The sequence below is a fragment of the Peromyscus maniculatus genome, chromosome 22 (genome assembly GCF_049852395.1).
Source record: "Peromyscus maniculatus bairdii isolate BWxNUB_F1_BW_parent chromosome 22, HU_Pman_BW_mat_3.1, whole genome shotgun sequence".
NCBI classification, from domain to species: Eukaryota; Metazoa; Chordata; class Mammalia; order Rodentia; family Cricetidae; genus Peromyscus; species Peromyscus maniculatus.
This window is the reverse complement of record NC_134873.1, coordinates 43168957-43192767: the sequence shown is the minus strand read 5'-3', so window position 1 is coordinate 43192767 and position 23811 is coordinate 43168957. Positions and strand designations below refer to the sequence as shown.

At 39.3% G+C, this 23811-nt stretch overlaps 1 protein-coding gene across 8 annotated transcripts in view; it reads left to right on the top strand.

Annotated features, from left to right (window-relative positions):
* The window catches only part of LOC143270261 (putative Polycomb group protein ASXL2), a 79658-nt gene that overhangs the window by 26969 nt on the left and 28878 nt on the right, over positions 1 to 23811 (top strand). For all 8 annotated transcript variants that reach the window (XM_076559545.1, XM_076559546.1, XM_076559542.1 and 5 more), the window contains 3 exons: positions 8204 to 8312; positions 13424 to 13571; positions 23465 to 23580. In XM_076559545.1, the coding sequence (XP_076415660.1) occupies positions 8204 to 8312; positions 13424 to 13571; positions 23465 to 23580 (373 nt within the window). The remainder of the gene's footprint in view (positions 1 to 8203; positions 8313 to 13423; positions 13572 to 23464; positions 23581 to 23811) is intronic.

Here is a 23811-nt window from a genome sequence, read left to right as displayed (position 1 = left end):
CTCATAGAGATCTTGAGAGTTGACAAGAGTCACACAACTAGCTCTGGGGTTTTTAGTCTATCATACTGTCTTTATTTTTCTTTCTGATTAATATATTCTATCATTTATATTAAACTTACACTGTATGCTACATATAATAGCATTAGATTTGTGGTTGTTGATTATTACCCTTTGCTTTCTGTTTTTTTTTATAGTGGTCTCAAAGTTTATTTTTTACTTTATACCAAAGTCATAGGCACTTTTAGGGTTGATATCATAAAAATCTCAAAACTATCTATCCTCCACCTCTTATAAACAAAAAAAATACATAACAGAGGTAATAAAGAATTCATAGTTATTACTTTATGGCAGAAATCATTATCTCAGCAGAGGAGATCTTTTTTGACTACTTACCAAGCTAAGTTGCCCCAAAGTGATTTCATTAGAAAGACCCTAGTTTAAGAATGAAGAACATGCCGGGCGGTGGTGGTGCACGCCTTTAATCCCAGCACTTGGGAGGCAGAGCCAGGAGGATCTTTATGAGTTCAAGGCCAGCCTGGTCTACAGAGCGAGATCCAGGAAAGGTGCAAAGCTACACAGAGAAACCCTGTCTTGAAAAACAAAACAAAACAAAAAAAAAGAATGAAGAACATGGGCTGGAGAGATGGCTCACTGATTAAGAACACGGACTGCTCTTCCATAGGACCTAAGTTCAATTCTCAGCACCCACATGGTAGCTCACAACTGTCTGTAACTAGTTCCACGGGACCAGACACCCATGGAAAAACACCAGTGCACATAAAAAAAAATAAAATAAAAACAAACTAAAGAATGAAGAACATTTTTTTGCCTGTAAGATGACCAGAGGTAAAAGCATTTGGTGTATGGATCCAATCTGGATCCATCCCATGGTAGGAGTGGAAGGGGAAAGCCAACTCCCAAAAGTGTATATGCACATTTTTTATTAAGTTACTAACATTTTTCTAAGAAACAGAAACAAAACCATTCGATATTGGTAGGTTTTTGGTTTTTTTTTTTTTTGCGACAGGGTTTCTCTGTGTAACCCTGGCTGTCCTGAAACTTACTCTGTAGTCCAGGCTGGCCTCGAACTCATAAAGATCCCTAAGTTCTGGGATTAGTGGAAGGAAGGTAGGCTCTCACAATACCCAGGCTGTCCTAGAACTCTTGAACCTTGTAAGTGGTGAGATCACGGTGTCTACCAGCTTCCCAGCTTTCTGTTGTGTTGTTTTTTTAATGAGGCTGGATTTACTAAGGAGCCTATGCTAGCCTAGAACCCATAGCTCTCCTAAGAGTACAAGCATGTGCCTCTAGACCCAGCAGCAGCAGCAGCAGCAGCAGCAATATATTCTTGTCTGTTGTTTAAATTCGCATCAAATTCTGTTATAGATCAAAGAGAAGAAAATAATGCTCAAGGGCCTTAGTTGATGGCTTTACGATGACTCTTGGCAATCAGATGCGGGGGGGGGGGGGGGAACACTATGAAAAATTCACACTTAACTCTAATTACACTTTTTCATAGAATTCAAGTATTTCACTTGTTTTTCTAAAGTAATTAGACTATGTGGCTGAATTTAAGTGTGCAATTTTAGACAGTGATATTTTGGACTAATTTGCATTTTTAAAAAATTAATATTTTATGTAGCAAAATGGGGATTGTTACTAATTTGAGAGTTGTTAATAGTGCTGGGAGATCAAGGTATAACTTAATTGGGGGAGCTTATTGTTACTTGTAAAGAAAATTAAAAACTTTTTTTTTCCCTCCTCTTGTTTTCTTGGGGTGCATTCCAACTCCAGAAGGTAAGAAGTATTACTTTATTCTAAAGGAGTATTAAGCAATTATAATGTAGTCTTTTACAAGTTTTACTGAATGTGCCAATGTATGCATGGTTTTTACTTTATAAAATGATTTGCCCTAGAAATAAAGTAATAGTGATATTATATAAATGTTAGTTACTAAATGAGCTTTTTTGTTTTGGTTTGTTAATTTTTGTAATTTGTAACCATTACATGGCCATAATTTTAGAAATTGTTGACATTAAGGCCTATCAAAATTGTCATTTGTCTTAGAGCACTGAAGTACCACTCAGCATTAATGAAAATGCTTAGAAGATAGAGCAATGTGTGTTGCCTGTTGCTTGTGAGATTGAAAATATATTTATTTACTTGACTGATACAGAGAAAATAATTGGTAAATTGTTTACCCAAAGGATACTTACTTTAAACCAGGCAGAACAGATGAAAATTCATAGTCTGAATCCTTTACTGAATTGGCTTTTTGTCGATGTTTGCTGGTCTCTTTAGATAGCTGTTGGTTGTAGCAATTCCCGTTTATAGTATAGTGGGGTTTTTTTGTTTTGTTTTAAAATTTCAGTTCTATGACTTTGATGTGAGGCTTGAGGACAGGGAACTCTATCTGTATTTTCATGTCATAGAATGCCATGTTTGCTTACAGCTTCAGATTAATCTCTCAACTTCAGTTAATCTGTTCATTTCATTTATAATTTATTTTTTAAGTAATGGGTTATGAATGAAGCTTAATTAAGATTTAACCTTTTAAGTTATTTGTGTGTATGATGTGTGAATGCAGTTACATGTGTATCGTGGCGCTCTTGTGGCAAGATCTTTGATTTTGGTCTGTTGGACACTTGCAGGTAGTAGTGGTGGTCTCATCTTTGAGGACAGAGTGGCAGACTGAGCTGTTTCTTGTCTTCTGGTCTTTTTTTTTTTTTTTTTAATTGTTTTGTTTTGAGCAGGATCTTACTAAGATCTGTCTCTGAAATGCTGGGCTTAGAGATGTGTGCCACCATGCCCAACTTTCTGTGATCTTACCCCACATGCATAATACCACCTAAGAACTCATTCCTATTTTAGTATTTGTTTTTGAGACTTGACGTGAAAGCCATTTGATATAATCTAAGGTTTACCATATCTAAGTTACTTCTCTGAGAAAGAATTTCTGATAGAAAATATCATGAATTGGTTAAATAATTAGGTCAGACTACTACTTAAAAACTCAGAATTTTGATATCCACATCCACATGTGGCATTCTAGTTCTCACAAAAGCAGGAAGCAAAGCCTGTGTAGAAACAGTTCAGCAGCAAGAGCACTTGCTACTCTTGCAGAGGACCCAGTTCAGTTTCTAAAAAGTAGTTTTTATAAAAAAGCCTAAAGCAATTATAACAGCACTAGCTATTAAGATACAAAATTGCATTGCTAAATGAGCAATAATTACCCAATAAGGACAGTGATGTAAAATTTTATCTGATTTCTGTGTTTTTATTGTCTCCAGTTCAGTTCTTGTATAATTATACCCATAGTTTATTTTCTTCACAGAGATTCTGAGCTTCAATTTCTGTGTTCATGTTGGCATTCCTTTTACCTGGAATCATAAGATCTTGTGTAACCTTTTGTACTTAGTTTGGATACAAACACTGTTTGGGATTTGGTCCAGCTGTTAAGAACTTTAAGCATCCCAGCTGAGCAGTGGTGGCTCACGCCTTTTTGGTCCCAGAACTTGGAAGGCAGAGGCATGTGGGTCTGTGAGATCTAGGACAGCCAGGGCTACACAGAGAAACCCTGTCTCCAGGAAAAAAAAAAAAAAAAAACTTTAGGCGTCCTAATCATCTATAATAAGATAGTAAATAGATAGGTAGTTAGTACCTTTATTACAGAAAGGAAGAAGCATTCTGTTTCTCTCAAAGCTAATTTTTATTTTTATGGCCTGTTTATCACAATATTTAAAAGTTAGATGGTATAATGAGCTAGTATTTGAAATGACCTTGGCTAAGATGGGAGTTAGATATTTCGTATGTGTCGATGAGACAAAGACGTCTCATCGACAGTGGAACAGGAAAGACTTGCAGAGCTAGTCATGATAGAAGGTAAACTCTTGTTTTTTGCCTCACTTTTGTGTGAACGGTAGGTGATTGGGCAAGGAGCTTACTTTGCCTCCTTGGTAATAGGGATTGAACCCAAGGGTCTCACAAGGCATGATAGTCAAGTACTCTGTCAGCCTTTGAACAAGGAGGGGTGTGTGTGTGTGTGTGTGTGTGTGTGTGTGTGTGTGTGTGTGTGTGTGAGAGAGAGAGAGAGAGAGAGAGAGAGAGAGAGAGAGAGAGAGAGAGAGAGAGAGAGAGAGGGAGTGAGAGTCAGTTTCAGCTGGGCTTTGTGGCACATGCCTTTAATCCTAGCACCCTTTGTGTTGTGGCTTTCTCTCTGCATTTTGATATGCCACCTATCACAGTTCAAAAAAAGAATGAACACATGCCCATTAGAGACATACAGGATACTTGGTGATTTATTTATTTTTATTGGTATTTATTAGTGTGTTGTGGTGGTCGGAAGTGGACATCAAGTATATTCTGCTCCCTTTTCCACCACCTACTTTTCCCCAGAAGAGTCATTAACTCTTCTGTTTGGCTAGACTGGCTGGCCAGTGATCTCCAGTGATCTGCCTTTTTTTATTTTAATGATTTATTTATTTTTATTTTTATGTGCATTGCCTGTATATATGTTTGTGTGAGAGTGTTGGATCCCCTGGAGGTGGAGTTACAGGCAATTGTGAGATGCCATGTGGGTGCTGGGAATTGAACCCAAGTGCTCTGGAAGAACAGCCAGTGCTCTTAATTGCTGAGCCATCTCTCCAGCCCGAGATCTGCCTTTCTTCTTTTCTTCTTTCTATATTTTGGTTTTTCGAGACAGTTTCTCTGTGTAGCTCTGGCTGCCCTGGAACTCACTCTGTAGACCAGGCTGGCCTTGAACTCACAGAGGTCCACCTGCCTCTGCCTTTCTTAATGTCAGTCCTCCACTTCTGTCCATGTTGCTTGTGGTCTCTGTAGTAGATTTGGTTTTAGGGTTTTGAGTATCACCAGCAGGGAGCTGAGAGGAAGATGAGTTGAGAATGTCCTGTTAAGTTGTTTTGCCCCTTAATAATTGTGAAAAACAAAAACTACGTAAGGGAGTTGTAGTCAGACTCCAGACCATTCCCTGACTTCTTTCCATATGAACTTTCAACGTGCTTTCTTATTACTTCTGTTTTCCTAGATACAGGAACGTGTTGCTTTAAGAGTTGCAGCGCCCAATGTTAGGCATAGATCCTATACCTGTAATTCTAATGCTTGAGAGATTGAACTAGGAAGATTGCCTTGAGTTTGATGCCAGAAGCTACATCTAGAGTTCCACACCACTTCAGACCTGTGCTACAGAATGAGGATTCTGTCCTAAAACAAACAAACAAACAAACAAACAAACAAACAAACAAACCAGAAACACCTACCAATCATACACAAAAGGATTAGTGTGCTTTCTTTAACACTATAGCCCTTGACCTTAGACTAACACTTGGTTTTTAGTAATATTTTCTATCATTTTATATCCTACATTTTAATATTGTTCTTAATTTCAAGCTTTTGTTTGTTTGTTTTGTTTTGTTTTTCAAAACAGTTTTTCTTTGTAGCCCTGGCTGTCCTGGAACTCCCCCTGTAGACCAGGCTGGCCTCGAACTCAGAGAATCTGCCTCTACCTCCTGAGGGCTAGGGTTAAAGGCGTGTTCACCATCCAGCTTGAAGCTTTTATTTTAATAGCTATTTCTTAGCTTTTTTCTGTTGAATAAAATCCACAGGCTTAATCATCTGAGAACATACAATTTTATTCCTTTTTGGTAGTCAGTCTATAATTTGATTTTTAAAAGACTTAAAAAAATTAATGTGTATGAATTTGTTTGTTTTTGAGGCAGAATTTCACAATGTATCTCTGGTTGGCCTGATAATCATTATGCAGAGCAGGTTTGCCTCTTTTTGTTTGTTTGTTTTTGTTTTTGAGACAGGGTTTCTCTGTGTAGACCTGGCTGTCTTGGAACTCACTTTGTAGCCCGGGCTGACCTCGAATTCACAATCTGCCTACCTCTGCCTCCCGAGTGCTGGGATTAAAGGTGTGTGCTGCCATGCCTAGCGTGTATCAATATTTGGCTTGTGTGTGTGTATTTGCACCACATGCATGCTTGGTGTTTGCAGAGTGTAGAAGGGGACATTGGATCTTCTTAAACTTGAGTTATAGATCGTTGTGAGCCTCTAAATGGGTGCTGGGAATTGAACTTGGGTACACTGCAGGAGCAACAAATGTTCTAAACTACTGAGCCAGCTTTCTAGCCTCTATAATTCGATATTTTATAACATACCCCCTTTTTGTTGTTTTTGTTTTCCAGGTCTTTACTCTGTAGTTCAGGCTAACATAGAACTTGTTTTCATCCTGCCTCAGTTTTGAGAGCAGCAGTTCTCAATGTGAGGATTTGAATGACCCTTTCTTATGAGTCACCTAAGATCATTAGAAAACACAGATGTTTACACTGCAATTCATAACAGTAGTAAAATGACAGGAAGGAGCAGTGAAAATAATTTCATGGTTGGGGGTCACCACATGAGGAACTGTATTAAAGGGTTGCAGCATTAGGAAGGTTGAGAACCACTGCTCTAGAGGCTTGATTATATGTGTGGATCACCATGCTCAGGTATACTTTTTAAAGCATGTGGTGTAAATGAGTTTCTAAACGGTCTTATTAAATAAAAACACAGAACCAGAAATAGGGGTGAAAATCTGACCGAGATCAGAGGGGTAGGAACAGCTGCCAGGCTCCAAAGAGAGCGACTTCCTTTCTAAGCAGACTTATATGCCTTTTCCGTTCTGTTTTCTAATTGGCTCTCTCAGCCCAGCTACATCACTTCCTCTGCCTGCCCAGCTCTGTCACTTCCTGTCTATCTGTACAGACCTCCTATGGTTGGTGCTGGGATTAAAGGCGTGTGTAACTACACTTGGCTCTGTTCTCTAGTGTGACCTTGAACTCACAGAGATCCAGACAGATTAATGTGTGCTAACATTGCATGACTTTTGTGTTTACTATAGTGGCTGGCCTTCCTCTGATCTCCAGGCAAGCTTTATTTTACTGGGGGACACAGATAAAATATCACCACGATGTGGTTTTATGCTTAAAAATGCATTGCTTATACTTCTCTTTTCTGTTTCTTTTCTTTCTTTTCATTTTTTAGTTTTTGGTTTCTTGAGACAGGGTTTCTCTGTGTAGTACTGATTGTAGAGCAGGCTGGCCTTGACCTCTGCCTCTGTCTCCCAAGTTCTGGGATTAAACGCATGCAGTTAACTATACCTTCCTGTTTCTTAATGCAGAAGTGCTTAACATTAGACTTATGGTAGAACATTAGACCCATTTTCTTTTCTTTTTTAAAATTATTTACTTTTTACTTTATGTGCATTGGTGTTTTACATGCATGTGTGTCTGTGTGAGCATGTTGGATTTCCCTGGAACTGGAATTACAAAAAGTTGTTAGTGGCCATGTGGGTGTTGGGAATTGAACCCTGGTCCTGGAAGAGCAGCCAGTGGTCTTATCTCTACAATCCCAGTTCCATTTCCTTAATGTAGTGACAGACCAAGATAAGGATGCCTGTTAGTGAATTTTATTGCCCTTTTTTGAGAGCACAGTAAAGTCTGATGACACTTCAAAATGAATTTTTTCCCTTAGGAGCTTGCTTTATAGTAGAGAATGGCATTGAACTTGGGATTCTTTTGCCTCAGTCTCCTAAATTCTGGGGTTATAGTTGTGTGCCATCATGCCCCACTCAAAAAACTTTTTTCATCATAATAATGAATTATTATGCACATAAAATTTTAGAAAATGAGAAAGAAAGCTAATCCATGCAAAATAAGTCTGTAAATTGTCTTTAAAATGATCTCCTGTGAAGCTTAAGTACAAGAAACCACGGCAGTTTTGTTTACAAATCAGATTTAGTTTAGTGCAGCAGCACACAAGAAGCTGGAGATTTATTTGAATCTGTGTGTGTGTGTGTGTGTGTGTGTGTGCGCGCGCGCGTGCGTGTACATGCTTTCCACTTTAATTATACTTACAAAGTTTTGTGTGTAAATAAAGTAGGTTTGCAAAATAAATTTGATATTGTTCTATGTTGATTTTTTTGTTTTTCTTTTACTTAAATGTTAGATTACGGATTTTTTTCCCCTTTAGAAACTCAAAAATGAATTTTCCATTCATTTTTTTTCATGGCAATATCTTTCTGTATTAATATTTTTTACAGTTAGTAAAACAGGAATATTGATCAATTAAAGAAATTAAGTCAGCATTACAAAGAATATTCAGAGATAAACTAATCACTATGCTCTTCACCTGCTTTGCTTTGTAGTGGGACTTCCCCTCTTGCATGCTTAAATGCAATGCTCCACACAAACTCCCGAGGTGAAGAGGGCATCTTCTATAAAGTCCCAGGTAGAATGGGAGTATATACTTTGAAGGTAAGTTGCTTGGGAGCCAAGAAAGAGTAAGCGACAATGTATAATAATTGAGTCACAGAGACAGAATTCAATATTTCAACCCTAAAATAAGTAAGTAAATAAATTTGGGAGAGGGAGGAGATGTTCTAGGAATTGAAGGCAGGGCCTCATGAATACTAAGAAGGCACCCTTTGTATATATTCTTATTTAACATGGGTTTTTTTTTTTTAGATTTATTTTATGTGTATCCGTGTACCACATACATGCAGTACTCATGGATGCCAGAAGGGGGTGTTTCATTCCCTGGAACTAGAGTTTCAGATGGTTGCTAGTGACTCTGTGGGTACTGAGGATTGAACCTGAGGTCCTCTGGAAGGAAGAGCAGCTGTCAGTGTTAACTGCTGAGCCCTTTCTCTAGCCCGTTTCTTATTTTACAGAACTTCAAAATATTTCAATTACAAATTGAGGATTCTTTTTTTGAAACATACTGCGTAGAGCCATAGATTCTTTTCTTTTTCTTTCTTTCTTTTTTTTTTAAAGATTTATTTATTATGTATACAGTGTTCTGCCTGCATGTACCCCTGCCCGCCAGAAGAGGGCACCAGGTCTCATTACAGATGGTTGTGAGCCACCATGTGGTTGCTGGGTATTGTACTCAGGACCTCTGGAAGAGCAGTCAGTACTCTTAATCACTGAGCCATCTCTCTAGCCCAGATTCTTTTCTTTATTCATAAATTTCCCCACTAAAACTTAGTTATGGTTATTATTCCTTTTTTTTCTTTCAGAGCTGAGGACCGAACCCAGGGCCTTGCACTTGCTAGGCAAGCGCTCTGCCAGTGAGCTAAACCCCCAACCCCTTATTCGTTTTTTAATAATGGGAAAAAGTAAAGTTTGAAAGATGTAATTCCTGACCAGTGTTGGCTGTATTGTATCAGAAGAAGAATAGGAACTTTGATCCGATTCCACACCCACATTTCTTCTTCCATAACAAGCTGGCTAATACCTCATTTGTACACTGAAATGGTGACCTTTTCTCATCAATATCCTTTCACTTATGAGTAGGAAAACCAATGTAAATGAGCTTAGTAAATAGGCTGGAAAATGTGTGAACTCATACAGCTAAACTAAACATTCATGGGAAATCCAGGCTGGGTCCAGATGATCAAAAGGTGTCATCTGGTCTTGGTCTGTTCTTTCTTTTACTTTGTTCTCAGTCAGCTTCTCCTCCTCGTCCACGGATTCAGTCCGAGTCTCCGTTCTACAGACTGAGAGTCTAGAGACAAGAGTCCAAGACTGAAGCAGGGCTCCACCTCACTCAGACTGACTGACCCGTGTGACACCCACCGTTCATGAGTTATGGCTGTTGACAAATGTCGAATCGTTGTCATCCTTGATGTGGGGTTGTAGTTGAGCTTGTGACAGCCTGATAATTAGGAGAGGGCTTGTTTCTCAAAGGAAGTTTATCAGCAAACCAGAATGGCAGACTATTTGACAGACTGTTGTACCCCAAGTGACACGTCCGTAGAGACCGCTGTCTGTCCCACTGCCTCCTGTCTCTGAGCTTATCACGGTGCTCAGTGGCAGTATTGCGTCCACTGACATTAAGAACTCTGACCTGAGGTGCTGAGATGGTTCAGCATGTGAAGGCACTGACAGCCTGTTTTTGGTTCCCTGGGCACATATAAATGAAGGACAGAACCAACTCCTACAAGTTGTCCTATAACTTTCATATGTGTGCTATGGCACACAGGTACCCAACATAAAACAAAACACAGAAAATGAACACCTAGGTTTGGTGGCCGTGCATGCCTTTAATCCCAAGCACTCTGGAGGCAGATGTAGGTATCTCTGAATTCTAGGCAGGCAAGCCAGTGAGATCCTGTCTCAAAACAAAACAAAAGAGGAACAAATCCCACATCTAGCAGCTTAATGTGGTGGCATATGGTTATCAATCATAGTACTCAGGAGGCCAAGGTAAAAGGTCCTGTCCAGTTCTAGATCACCCTGACCTATATAGTGAGCTCAAGGCCAATCTGTGCAATATATATAGCACAACCCTATTCTGCCTTTTAATGTTAACTTCCTCTGACTGTCTGCAGTGTTTAACTTGTGGGTGTTATGGGACTTTAGCCCTAAATGAAGCTTTCATGATCTCATTTTGATGCTTTAGCTATTCTAGATCTTCCATGATTTTAATTGCATTCATTAAATGCGTACTGTGTTGGAGAGAGAGGGAAAGAAATCCTCAAAATGTATTTTCTGTTATTACATACCAATTAGTACAGTTCTTCTGATACCATGTGTTCGGGGGTTTCTCCCATATATCAAGCAGTTCTCCAACTGAAGTCAGCTAGCTGCCTTTAATTTAACTCAGTTTTCACTGTTTGGCTATTGTGTCGGTCAAAGGGCCCAGTACTAAAGGTTACCCTTCACTTCAGCTATTAGTTACAAGTCTTTGGATGAGACCTAAGCTCTAGGACTGCTTACAAAAGATGTTAGAGGAAAAAAAAATCTTTGAGTTTTCTATTTATTGTAATGTAGATAAAAGACATTCATGAAGTGAGGTGTGGCCACTGAGTATAGAATCTGTCTTGGCATACCAGTCTCCAAGCACAGACTTTAGCCATGTGCAAGCTCATCCAAACCCCTGGTCTTTAGAGTTTTTATGGAGGATTTGTGATATGAGTGTGATTTTTGTCATTGGCCATCAACTCAACCTTCGTTCTTGAGAAGATGGACTAAAAGTTCCAATTTTCTAATTACATAATTGTTTCTCTTAGTAGTCAGTCCCTACTCTGAGGCAGACCATTCCGAGCCAACAAAGAATCATCCAAACAGACGATCTAATTATCAGTAGAGTCAAAGACCAAATAGCAGAACAATAGGTTTTCCTAATCTGCTGTTGATCAGGAAAGTACAAAAGTTTCAGCACTCTGTAGCAAGAGCTCAGAGTTCACTGTAGACAGCAGTTAAGAGTACTTGCTGATGTTACAGAGAAGCAAGATTCAGTTTCTAGCCTGATGCCCTCTTCTGGCCTCTACAGGCACTGCACACACATGGTGTGTGTATACATGCATGCAAAACTCTCATACATAAAATCTTTAAAGAAAAAAACTAAGAGTTCAAATAATCATATCGTCAAGTCTATGCCAAAAATAGACTAAGATGAATAATCTATAGTTCTTGATCTCTGTAATGCTTACATTTTAGTTATTAAAATTTTCATATTTACAAAATATATTGTGAAACTCTTCCATTATAATGACACAAAATAAAGATTAGTTTTGAATAAAGGGGTTTAGAAAGTTTGTGTTATTACTTGTAAGATTTAAGTTGGACTTGAACATATACATAAGAAGAGTGAAGGCCTTCAAGGATAAGTAGCTCAAATGAAGGAACAGATAAAATTCTGGATGAATTTGAAAGTAGAGGAAATTGGATTAAGTGATAATCACTGTAGTTGGGATAATTGATAAATTAACAAAGTTTTACCCTGACTGAGCTCTGTGTTTGGGTGGGGTATTGAGTAAGTAGATGGCAGAGGTCTTCAGAGAGAACCATGTCATCAGATCTATGTGTTATGATTTTTATGAAAAGGAGATTACAGTTTGGTGTAGGAACTCAGAGTAGTAATATAGGTAGACACAAGACATTTGAGGCACAGAACACGTTGCATTTGGTATGTGTAAAACAGTGGGTGAGAAATGATTCTAAGATCATGAGCCGTTGATCCCAAGGGGATCACAAGTTTTTTGCAAAAAGAAGATAATTATATTTGTATTTCAGATACTTGTTGAACCTACAGGTCAAGATGTCTGGCTGGCAACTAACTCTATAAAAGCTGTCCTGCATTTTGAAAGAAGGAATATAAAAATATGGGGTCTGTATTTTAAGAAAGTGTATAACATAAGAGATGGATTAGAGAGAAAAATTTAAGTGGAAAAATACTGTTCTTGCTCAATCGGACTTAATGGCCTTGGGTAGATGTCATGTGGTGCCAGTTAGATGGAGGGCAATTTTTTTGTGTTTGTCAGTTCAATTTTTAATGTGATAAAAATAATTATATGGGATAACAAAGTATTGATGGAAAGAAAATCCATAAGAAATAACATTCATTTATCCATTTATTTATATAAGCTTTTTGTACTATGTAAACACATAGTAACTAGTACTGAGCTCTCATAAAGGCTATGTTGTGAACATTTAATATTAATTAGCTCATTTAATTTCTGTGTGCTCTTTTAAGGTAGGTGCTATCACCCCACCTTAGACACTGAAATGAGGTTATGGGAGATTGAGACTAAGGCTGTGTAACTGGGAGAAGATGAAGCCAGAGAGCCCTGCATCACTAGCCTTTCGTATGCTGCTACTCTTTTCTCACATGAAATGGTCATAGTTATGCTGTCTGTTTAATATTCTCATTATTCAGAGCTGAAACTAAAGAGATTGATGTGATTCTTTAAAAAACAAACAACAGGCTGTGCGGTGGTGGCGCACGCCTTTAATTGCCCACCTTTAAAGCACTCGGAGGCAGAGGTAGTTGGATCTCTGTGAGTTCGAAGCCATCCTGGTCTACAAAAGAGAGTTCCAGGACAGCCAGAGCTGTTACGCAGAGAAACCCTGTCTCAAAAAACCACATAACGAAACAAAAACTCCTTTTCTTGATGCTACTCATTAACCAATATTGAGGACCCAGTTAGGTGAAAATAATGTGATAATCTTGTTCTCCTGACTTTAATTCTAGAATTGAATTCAGAATACATAGGGCAACCCACCCCACCCCACCCCACCCCACCCCTGACACAAATATGTCTAACAAAATCATTATTAGCTTTTTAAACCTGAACATTACGTCTTTTACCTGGATTTACGGCTACCAATTTTCTGTAACTTAAACATATGTGGTACCTGCATATGAATGTTGTGTATAATTTTTATCTTCTGGGTGTAGGTGGAAAATTAATTTATTTGACCAAAAAAAGGGGGAAGTATCAGGATTTCAGCTAATATTGGTGGTTTTACTATTTTATAATAGTAAAAATTAATCAGTTAAGTTACTGTATTACATACTAGAAATTTAGTTTGGATTTGCTAAAATGGTAATAATCCTAACAGGATGCCTACATTTTCAGAAAGATGTGCCAGATGGAGTGAAAGAGCTGTCAGAAGGTTCAGAAGAAAGCAGTGATGGTCAGTCAGATTCTCAGAGCTCTGAGAACAGCAGCAGCAGTGATGGCGGCAGCCACAAAGAGGGGAGAAAGAGCAGGTGGAAGAGGAAAGGTAATCCCCACTGCTGCAGGGCAGTGCCTTCTCGCTCTCGACCATCCGCCTCTTCTTTCCCTGTAGCCTAGTGCTCTGCCTGGTTGCCTGCAGGGGCGGAAGCGTCTGTATTTCACCTGCTGGACACAGTGCAGCAGCCGCCAGCTTCATGGACCTTTTGGACTGTGTGACTGAGAAATTTTCAAAAATAGACTTTTCTAGTCGGGCATGGGGGCACGTGCCTTTAATCCCAGCACTTGGGAGGCAGGCAGGCAGATCTCTGTGAGTTCGAGGTCAGCCTAGTCTACAGAGTGAGTTCCAGGACAGCCAGGGCGACACAGAGAAACCCTGTCTCAAAAACCAAAATGAAACAGACAAATCTGTATCTATATATAAATCTCTCTCTATGTAGATATCTATATATATGCTTTTAGGAGCTGGGAGATTGCTCTGTGGCTAATATGCTGTGTGAGCATAAAGAACAGAGTTTGGATCCCTAGCACATACGGATATATAACACCAGTAAAGGGGATGAGGAATTATGCATTTCCTGGGGCTCGCTGGCCATGCAGCCTAGCCAGCACTATGAGCTCCAGGTTCAATGAGAGATCCTGTCAGAGAGAGAGAGAGAGAGAGAGAGAGAGAGAGAGAGAGAGAGAGAGAGAGAGAGAGAGAGAGATGAAAGAGGGGGTGTGTTGGTGGGGTTGTTCTGGGAGCTGTAATACGGGAATATATAATGAGCATAAGGACCACAGTTCGAGTCCCAGAATGTTGGCCAGGCATGACAGCTGCCTGTAATCTCAGCCAGCACTTAAGCAAAGACAGGATCCTGGTTAGCTAGACTAGCTCAAGTCGACAAGCTGAGGGTTTAGTGAGAGATCCTGCCTTGATAGAAAGTGGAGAGTACTCAAGGAAGACGCCAACATCAATGTTGAGCCTCTGCACACATCCGACCTGCACACTACACATACATCTATAAGGGAGAAAACCCATGGAGAGTGGTCACGATAGACACTTAAATACATGCATGCATCCACACAAAAAATGTCCTTTTGGAGAACACTTTTAAATTCGGGTTGATAAGTACAGTGTTTCCATTTGCTTTCTACTTGTTCATATGCACAGACTTGCTCACATCAGGTTTTGCTGCTTTGTGCTTTTTTGCTTACATGTGTTATATTCTTGGCTTTTTGGAACAGGGTCTCACCATGTAGCACTGGTTTATAATTGGATATGTAGACTGGGCTGGCATTCAATTGGTTAATCATCATGCCTCTGCCTCTTGAGTGCTCAAACTACAGACTGGAAGTTATGTTTTGGAGTTGTGTTTTAGCAGTCAGGTTTGTCCCATGTCTCTTCTATGTTTGTTACTTGTACTTGGTAATGTGTACTAGCACATTCTTATCATCCGGGTTCTATTTCCACCGGAATTCGCTCTTGGTAGTGTACTTTCTAAAACTTGGGACAGATGCGTTATTTACAAAGACATGTGTGCACACAAATGCCATACAGTGTATTTTCACTGCCCCGTCCACATAGTCTTCTGGCTGACTTCTGATCTTTTCTACTATCTGCATGGTTTTGTCTTTTTGAGACTATCAGAAAGTTGGAACCTTTTCAAATGGACATTGTTTTATTTATTTATTTATTTATTTATTTATTTATTTATTTATTTTTAGTTTTTTTTTGTTTTTTGAGACAGGGTTTCTCTGTGTAGCCTTGGCTGTCCTGGATCTCGCTCTGTAGACCAGGCCTGCCTTGAACTCACAGAGATCCACCTGCCCCTGCTTCCCAGGTGCTAGGATTAAAGGCGTGCACCACCACTGCCTGGCATTAAATGGGCATTATTTTAAAACTGACATTACAATTTTTTTTCTGAGTGTGTTCTTGTACACACCTTCATTCACATGTGCACTGGTGCCATGACAGTTGTATACAGATGAGAGGACATCTTACAGGAATTGATTCTCTCCTTTTAACCATGTGAGTCTTAGGGATCAAACTCAATTGTCAAGCATGGCGACAAGGTGTTTTCCAACCAAACCACCTCACTGGCTCCAGATTGGCATCTTTAATTTAGTAATGTGTGTTGGAGATTTCTCCATGCATTTTCATGGCTTATGGTACATTGCCTTGTGGAACTAAATAGTATTTGACATGATTTGCATATAGCCATTCACCAACTAAAAGATGTATTTGTTACTTCATGTTTTACCATTTATGAGTGAAAACTACTATGAACTTTGTTTTTCTGTGGGCACATGTTGTCTTTGTGTAAATTCACAAGAGTGTGACTGATGCATTGTGATGAGTATGTTAAATGTTGTAAAACGCTGCCACACCACTACAGTGAATGGCAGTTGCTGTTGCTTTGAATCTTTACCAGCAGTTCGTATTGTCTGCCAGTCTTCTAGACTTTGGCCATTCTAATGGTGCGCATCTGTCTGTCACTGCTGTCATTTGTATTTCCCTGATTGCATGTATGGAGAAGTCTTTCTGCATGCTTATTTTCCATTTGAATAGGCTCTTTGGTGAGAAGTGTGCCCTGGTTCTTGGCCCATTTTTGTTAAGGTTAGGATGTCAGGGTTTTTTTGTTTGTTTGTTTTTTGTTTTCTAATAATTGGCCTTCAGGAGTTCATTGTTCATTTTGAATAGTATTTTTTTTAAAGATTTATTTTCATTTTATGTGTATTTAAGTTTTATCTGAGTGTATGTTTGTATCATGTGCGTACCTGGTGCCCACAGATGCCAGAAGAGGGCATTGGATCCCCCCGGGACTGGAGTTATGGATGGTGATGAGCCGCCATTGTGGGTGGTGGGAGTTGAACCTGGGTCCTCTGCAAGAGCAGCCAGTGCTCTTTACTGCTGAGCCTGCTCTCTAGCCCTGGATTATAGTCTTTTATTTGGTAAGGTTTTTTTCTGTATATTTTCTCAAAAACTATAGTCCTTCCCCCTTTGGCAGTTTTCCCCTCTCCAAATGTGTGTGTGTTCGTATGTATGTGGATATGAGACATGCTCGTGCATGCCAGTGTCAAGATCAGAAGACAGCATTCAGGAGTTGGCTCTCACTACTTACACCTTATTGGAGGCAGAATCTCTCTTATTTCTGCCACTGCCCCGAAGCTTCTGGGCAGCTCCTCTGTCTTTACCTCCATTTTGCCTTCGGAACGCTGGGATTGTAGGTCAGTGCTTCCAGATCTGCTTTTTATGAGTCTCAGAGATCTGACTCATGTTGTCAGGTTTTTGGCAAGGACTGGTACCCGTTGAGCCATCTCTCTAGTCCTGGATCTGGCAGTTTCTTTTTACAAAGCAGAAGTTTTTAATTTGAATGTAGTCCAGTTTATCAGTCCTTTGTTTTGTGATCTTGAGCCTTTGGTATTGTATCTAAAAGTGATGACCAAGTCTAGGCTCACCTACATTTTCTTCTATATCTTCTAGAAGTTTTATCATCTTGAGTTTTAAGTCTGTGATTAATTTTAATTCTTTTTGTTTTTTTAAAGATTTATTTATTTACATATTTTATGCATATGAGTATTCTATTTGCATGTATGTTTGCATGACAGTAGAGGGCACCAGATCTCATTACAGTTGGTTGTGAGCCACCAAGTGGTTGCTGGGAATTGAACCCAGGTCCTCTGGAAGAGCAGCTAGTGCTCTTAACCACTGAGCCATTTCTCCAGGTCCTAATTTTAATTGTTAAAAAATGTTGAGTATGTGTGTGCTGTGTGCATGGGGGGCAGACAGAGCGAAAGAGGGACTAGCTGGCCTGGGTCTACGCCACGGTGCAGTTTGGAGGTCATTGGACGACTTTGTTCAGTCCTTCCACCGCTCTGTGGATTTCCGGCACCGTCCTCAGACCGTGGTGCTTATGCTGCCGTCATCACCTTTCCTTGCTGAGCCGTCTCACCAACCTCAGTTTGAGGTCATTGTTGAGGTAAATCTGCATCTTGCAGTGAGGATATGCAGTTAGCTGGGTATGGTGGTGCACACACACCTTTAGTCCCAGCACTCGGGAGACAGATATGAATTCAAGGCCAGCCAGAGCTACATAATGAGATCTTACCACAAAAAAGAAAAAAAAAGTGCAAGTTTTATTTTTATTTAACTTAAATGGTGAAATGAGTTGGACAACATTCTAAATTTTTACCTTAATTTATTCTTAGCTGTGACCGTCATAGATGCTTTACCATTACTTATTTGTAACTCTTGTCTGATTCTGGTCCCAGGCTTGGAGCACTGGCTGTTCTCAGCTCTCTCCTTACTAGGAAAAGAATGTTCATTACTACTAGCTAACACCAGATGTAGTCTGCCTGTCTTTGCTCTCATACCATTTGATATCTTTTCATAGCGAACCTAAGACACGTAAGGAATAATGGCTATATGACAACCCTTTCCCTGGAAGGCTTTTCTGTTATGAATAACATTTTACCATCTATTCTTGTTAATCTCTAGCTTTTTGTTAGATTCTGTTTGAAGAGGGGAAATTTTAGACTTCTGAATACCTTATGGGGTATTGATTTTCCTGCGTAGAGTAGACATTCAGTTTTCCCCAGTTTTAATATCTTCTAAGTTGAATTATGCTTCCCGTAATCATAGACTTGTTAATTTTAACTGCCTTGAGAACTGTTGATGTGCCATATCAGAAAAATAGGTGTTTTTTTTTTTTGTTGTTGTTGTTGTTTTTGTTTTTTTACTTCCTTCTCTTTATCCCCAATCTAGTGGTTGTGCTACTCTTGGGGAGCATGGAAATAATTCATTAACTTACTCATTTATGTTCTCTGGTATAACTACTATGCATACAGTTCAAGAAAACTAATCCCATAATCTTAGTTTACAGGTTCATTGGAGAGGCACCAAACTTCAGTTATCAGACACAAATGAGATGAAAACAAAATGAAATAGGGCCTTCTTGCAAATCCTTGATAAATAATTTCAGAATGATCCCTGATAATGATGAACAGCAGCTGTGGCCCAGGTCTTTTATTCTAAAAAAATCCCCCCACCCCCCAGACATGGTTCCACTGTGTAGCCTGGCTATCCTGGAACTCACGCTATAGACCAGGCTGATCTCAAACTCACAGAGATCTGCCTGCTTCTGCCTCCCAAGTGCTGGGACTAAAGGCTGGGCTCCCACTGCCTGGCCATTCTGCAGATTTTTTAAACCCCCGATTTGGGAAGGCTAATGCTACAGGTGAAAGGGGCTTTGTCTTTTCTCCACTTCTCTCCAGCTTCAACTTTTCTCTATAAGTTTGAAAATTATAGAACAAAGCCAAGACATCAGGCAAGGGAAATACCTAGCAAGATTCATATTTTCTAGGTGGCTTCATAAACAAGAAGATCAACATTAAAGGTGGCCAGTTTAAACTGTGAACAAAAATCATTGTCTTTGGAATGTATTGGAACATCTTTATTTGGGGATGGAGTGCTCACATGTTCTCACATAGCCCAGGCTAGTCTGGAACTGACTATTTAGCCAGAGCTGGCTGTGAACTCCTAGCTTTCTTGCCTCTACCTCCCAAGAGCTGGAGTGACAAGCAGATTACCCCATCTGGCTTTATTTTTACTTTTTTGGTTTTTGAGACAAGTCTCACTGTGTAGCTGTGGCTGGCCTGGAACTTGCTAAATAGATATCAATAAGCCGGGCTCATTCCTACCTTTTAAGAGTCACACATGCAGGGCTGGGGTGATGGCTCAGCAGTTAGTGCACTTGTTGTTCTCGCAGAGGATCTGGTTCCTTTCCCAGCACTCACATAGCCGCTCACAACCATCTGTAAGTTCATTAGGGGATCCCATGCCCCTTCCTGGCCCCACACAGTGCACAGGTATACATGGAAGCAAAGTACCCGTTCATGTAAAATGAAGATGGTTTTTTTTTTTTTTGTTCTTTTAAATAAATTTTTGAAAAAAGCTACACCTGGTGCAGCGACCCTTTGAGCAGTGGCTCTTGTTGCTGGTGCATTTGTCTGTTAATGGCCATGCCAAAAAATTAAGGTAAGTTCAAATAATGCAGAAATACCTTAAATAACAATCATAAAATTCCACTGTCAGTAGCTCCGTAGGTAAATTTGAATAGTATAACCTTATTCTACATCCTACATAATAATAGATGTTGACAACTAGGTAATAGCAAATTCAGCATTGTTTTTGATCTGCTTTTGATTCATCGCTCTTCTAGAAATGAGTATCGTGTCGGCTGTTTCTCCTTGAATTATACTCTGATGAGACAGTCTCTGAAGTTATCAAAATAATTTCTCCAATACTAATTGTTGCTGTTCATTTTTCTTATTTGGGGCTTTGACTCTGAGTTTGACATCATGATTTCAAATGCATTGTAAGACAGGAAGAACATTGAGATAGTATCAAAAACCCACTTCCTTTTTATGTGCAAAAATACAGAGCTCTGACAGCAAAACTGATACTTTTAGTTGAAAATTGATAGAAACTCTTGATATTTATACCTTTCAGCCAAATAGGAACAGACTAGAACTCAGAAACTCAGTCCAGTATTGAATCTAGCTTATTGATTTATATGTAAAGTAGAGGAAATTACTAGTTTCTAGCTTTGGTTCTTAGCTTTCAGACAGGAAACATGTTCAGAGAAGAGCTTAATGGAATTTCAAGTCAAGGTAAGGTGGAATGATGTCAGAAAAACTACTAATAAAATCAACTGTCTCTCTTACTGTTTTTTGGTCATAGCTAAGGGAAATTTCTGTCTTTCCCCCCAAATATGTTATAAATACTATAATATGAAACAGCTGCATGGATAATTGTTGTTTGTTTTGTTTTCTCCCTTAGAGACAGGATCTCGTTATATAACCCTGGCTGTCCTGGAACTTATGTAGAGCAGACAGACTAGCTTTGAACTGACAGATTCTCCTGCCTCTGCCTCCCAAGTGCTGGGATTTAAGACGCTGCATGGTTATAGTTTTTATCTTGTTATAAGGAAAAGTTGTGAGGTTTGGTTTGCTTTTGCTATTTTTAAGAAAAAAAAAAAAAAGAGTCAGTGAAATATTCCTTTTCATTGTAAGGGATCCCTGTTTCCCAGAGCACATTACTGTTAGCATATAGTCAAGACTTTTTTTTTTTTTAATCAGTAATTTGCTAACAGGAGTTAGAAAATATGGTAAATCCACTAGCCCTCTGGCATTTTTTTATATGTGCTAAGTTACTGAATGGGGAAGATTGGGTTCTCTTTCAAGTACATCCTAGAAACGAAACTTGTGACAAAGTTAACTTAGGTTGAAAGACTTCTGGGAGATGTTCTTGTTGATAGTGGCTGAGGTGAAGGTTTGGGCACAGCCTGTGTTAAAGATGGCTGTACTATTAGGACTGAGGCTTTAAGGATAACCAGAAGCAAGGGAAAAAGCTTCTGTCTCCCAAGTGATAGAATTAAAGGCCTGTGCCACCAGGCCAGGCTTGATTTTTATTTGAACATTTTAAATGTATGTTTCAAATGTCTGTAAGTTGATAGTAATACTTTAAAAACTTACGCCAGTTGTGGTGGTGGTGATGGTGCACTCCTTTAATCCCAGCACTTGGGAGGCAGAGGCTGGTGGGTGGATATCCATGAGTTTGAGACCAGCATGGTCTACAAAGCAAGTTCCAGGACAGCCAGGGTTACACAGAGAAACACTCTCAGAAACAGAACAAAACAAAACAAAACTTAGTTACTATATGGTTCCTGAAGCAGCAAATTACCACAAACTGTGTGGCTTAAGTAACACAAATTTGTTCTCTCACAGTTCTGAAAGTCAGTTTGTAAGCCCAGGGGTCAGCAAAGAAGCTATCCCTCCAGAGGCTTTCAGAGAGACTCTTCTGTTCCTTGCCTTTTCTGGCTTTCTGTGATGGCCAACTAACTTGCATTATGGCCACTTTATTCTGACCTGGCTTTTTCTTCACCTTCTCTGAATCTGTCTTCACTATGTCTCTTATAAAAATACTTTGTTGTGTGGGATGTGATAACACACAACTTTAATACCAATGCTTGGGAGGCAGAGGCAGGTGGATCTCTCTGAGTTCAAGGCCAGCTAGGGCTGTAAATTGAGACCCTGTCTTGAAAAGTAAAAAATATGTTGTTAAGACTGACTGGCATAATCTAGGTAATATAATCATAAGATACTTAGTCCTTTCACCAATAAAGCAATGTTCGCAGGCTCTGAGAATTCGGATATTAGCACATGTTTTCAGTGGTCACCACTGTCAGCTATTCCAGGTACTTATTCATTGTTCTGAAAATAAAATTTAAATCTTGCCTTTGCTCCATACTAGCTTTGTATCTTTTCTCAAGCTGATTCAGTTTTTTGATAAGTAAATATAGGTTATGAGAACTTATATAGCAGCCAGTGTGTATCTTTGTACTATTTTATTTGCACAGAAAAGAATGTAATGATACAAACCTAGTTATTTAGATTTAGTTATCACTGGAAATAGAATTTCAGGAGCTTGGAATAGAAAATAGAACTTATGCTTTTGTTAGAACATAGAAGGTGCTTTTTTTTAAAGCTGATTGTTATATCAGTTCCTTCCCATGTATATAAACATGATAGTTATGAAGATGAGGATACAGAACCAAAGTTAAATTGTCTTAATATTAGAACATTTAAGAGTAAAGTTGTATGTTGTACTCTAGGCGTTGCTTATTTTACTATGTATATTTCTTATTTTTGTGTCAGTTAGATATCTAGCAGCACATACTTCATGTGTCTTAAATCTTCATGGTCTTAACCAATACCATTTTGCTATAAATGTTTTCAGGTCAAGTATTTAAAAAGAAAATATTAGGCAAAGTGTATTCTTCAAGAGTCATCTCTAGGTTCTTTCCTCTCTTAAATTGAACTTTCCTTGCTCTCACATGAGATGTCTGAACCAACAATTTTCATCTTTCTCCTTAACTAACATAAAATGTATTCATTGATCTTGTAGAAGACATGAGTTTGTTTCCCAGCATCCACAATTGGGCTGCCCACAGTGCCTATAACTCCATCACTAGAGGATCTGATGCTCTCTTTTGGCCTCCATGGGCAATGTCCTCAGATGTATGCATATGTGTTCGTGATCATGTGTGTGTGCATACACACACACACACACACACACACACACACACACACACACACACACACCTTATTTTAAAATGGGGCTGGATCGATGGCTCAACAGAGTACTGGCTGCTCTTCCAGAGGACCCGGGTTTAATATCTATCACCCGCCCATGGCACCTCACAACTATCTGTAACCTCTTTCCAGGTGATGCCACACCCTCTTCTGGCCTCTGTGGGCAACAGGCATTACATGGATGTAAAAAATAAAATTTTAAAATGTGCTCACATGATATTAAGTTTTATAGAGCATAAACATGTGCCTGCCATGACTTCAGTGTGGTCCATTTCAGGCTATGCACAGCAGATACGGACGGCATAGGAAGTGGTTGTTTCCAGTAGAGAAGTCTTCAAAACCCGTCTTGAACAGATAGGCTGAAAACTTGGGACCTGAGGGAAGGAGTGACAGGGTTGAAACAGTGGAAGAATTTTAAAGCAGAAATGGCCTTTTTGTCTTCAATTTAAACCTTTCATAACTTCCCACCATGTTGTCATTATTCATCTTCAAGTTTACCTTAGGACCATAGATACTACAGTTCTAATTTGATAACATGGCTCCTTTAATCAGTTCTAATATAGTAAACAATGAGAAGTCATCTATACTAATACTCGCCCCTTCCCCGTCCTATCATCCTGCACTAGAACTTTCTGAGGAAATAAACTGAAAGGGGAGACTGTTTGCAGGACAACTCCAAAGAGAAGATCCTTTCCTAAAGTGTTTGGTCACAGTTGTTAACAGGTAGCAGCATATGATCTGGGGAAGGAGTGGTGCTTGATATCAACTCTGATAACAAATGTTTCCTTGTCAATTTTTCCCTAGTATCATCTAGACTGTCACAGCCATCCTCTCCTCAGTCAGGCTGCCCATCACCTACCATTCCAGCAAGTAAAGTCATTTCTCCATCACAGAAGCACAGCAAAAAGGCATTAAAACAGGTAAGCATTAAGTCTCTGTTTATCAGAAGAATAATCTCTCCAATTAAAAGTAATTAGGAAAGCTGGGCTGTGGTGGCACATGCCTATAATCTCAGCATTCAGAAGACAGACAGGTAGATCTCTATGAGTTTTGAAGATCTCTGTGAGTTTGAGGCCAGCCTGGTCTACAGAATGCGTTCCAGGACAGCCAGGGCTACAGAGAGAAAGCCTGTCTAGAAAAAACAAACAAAC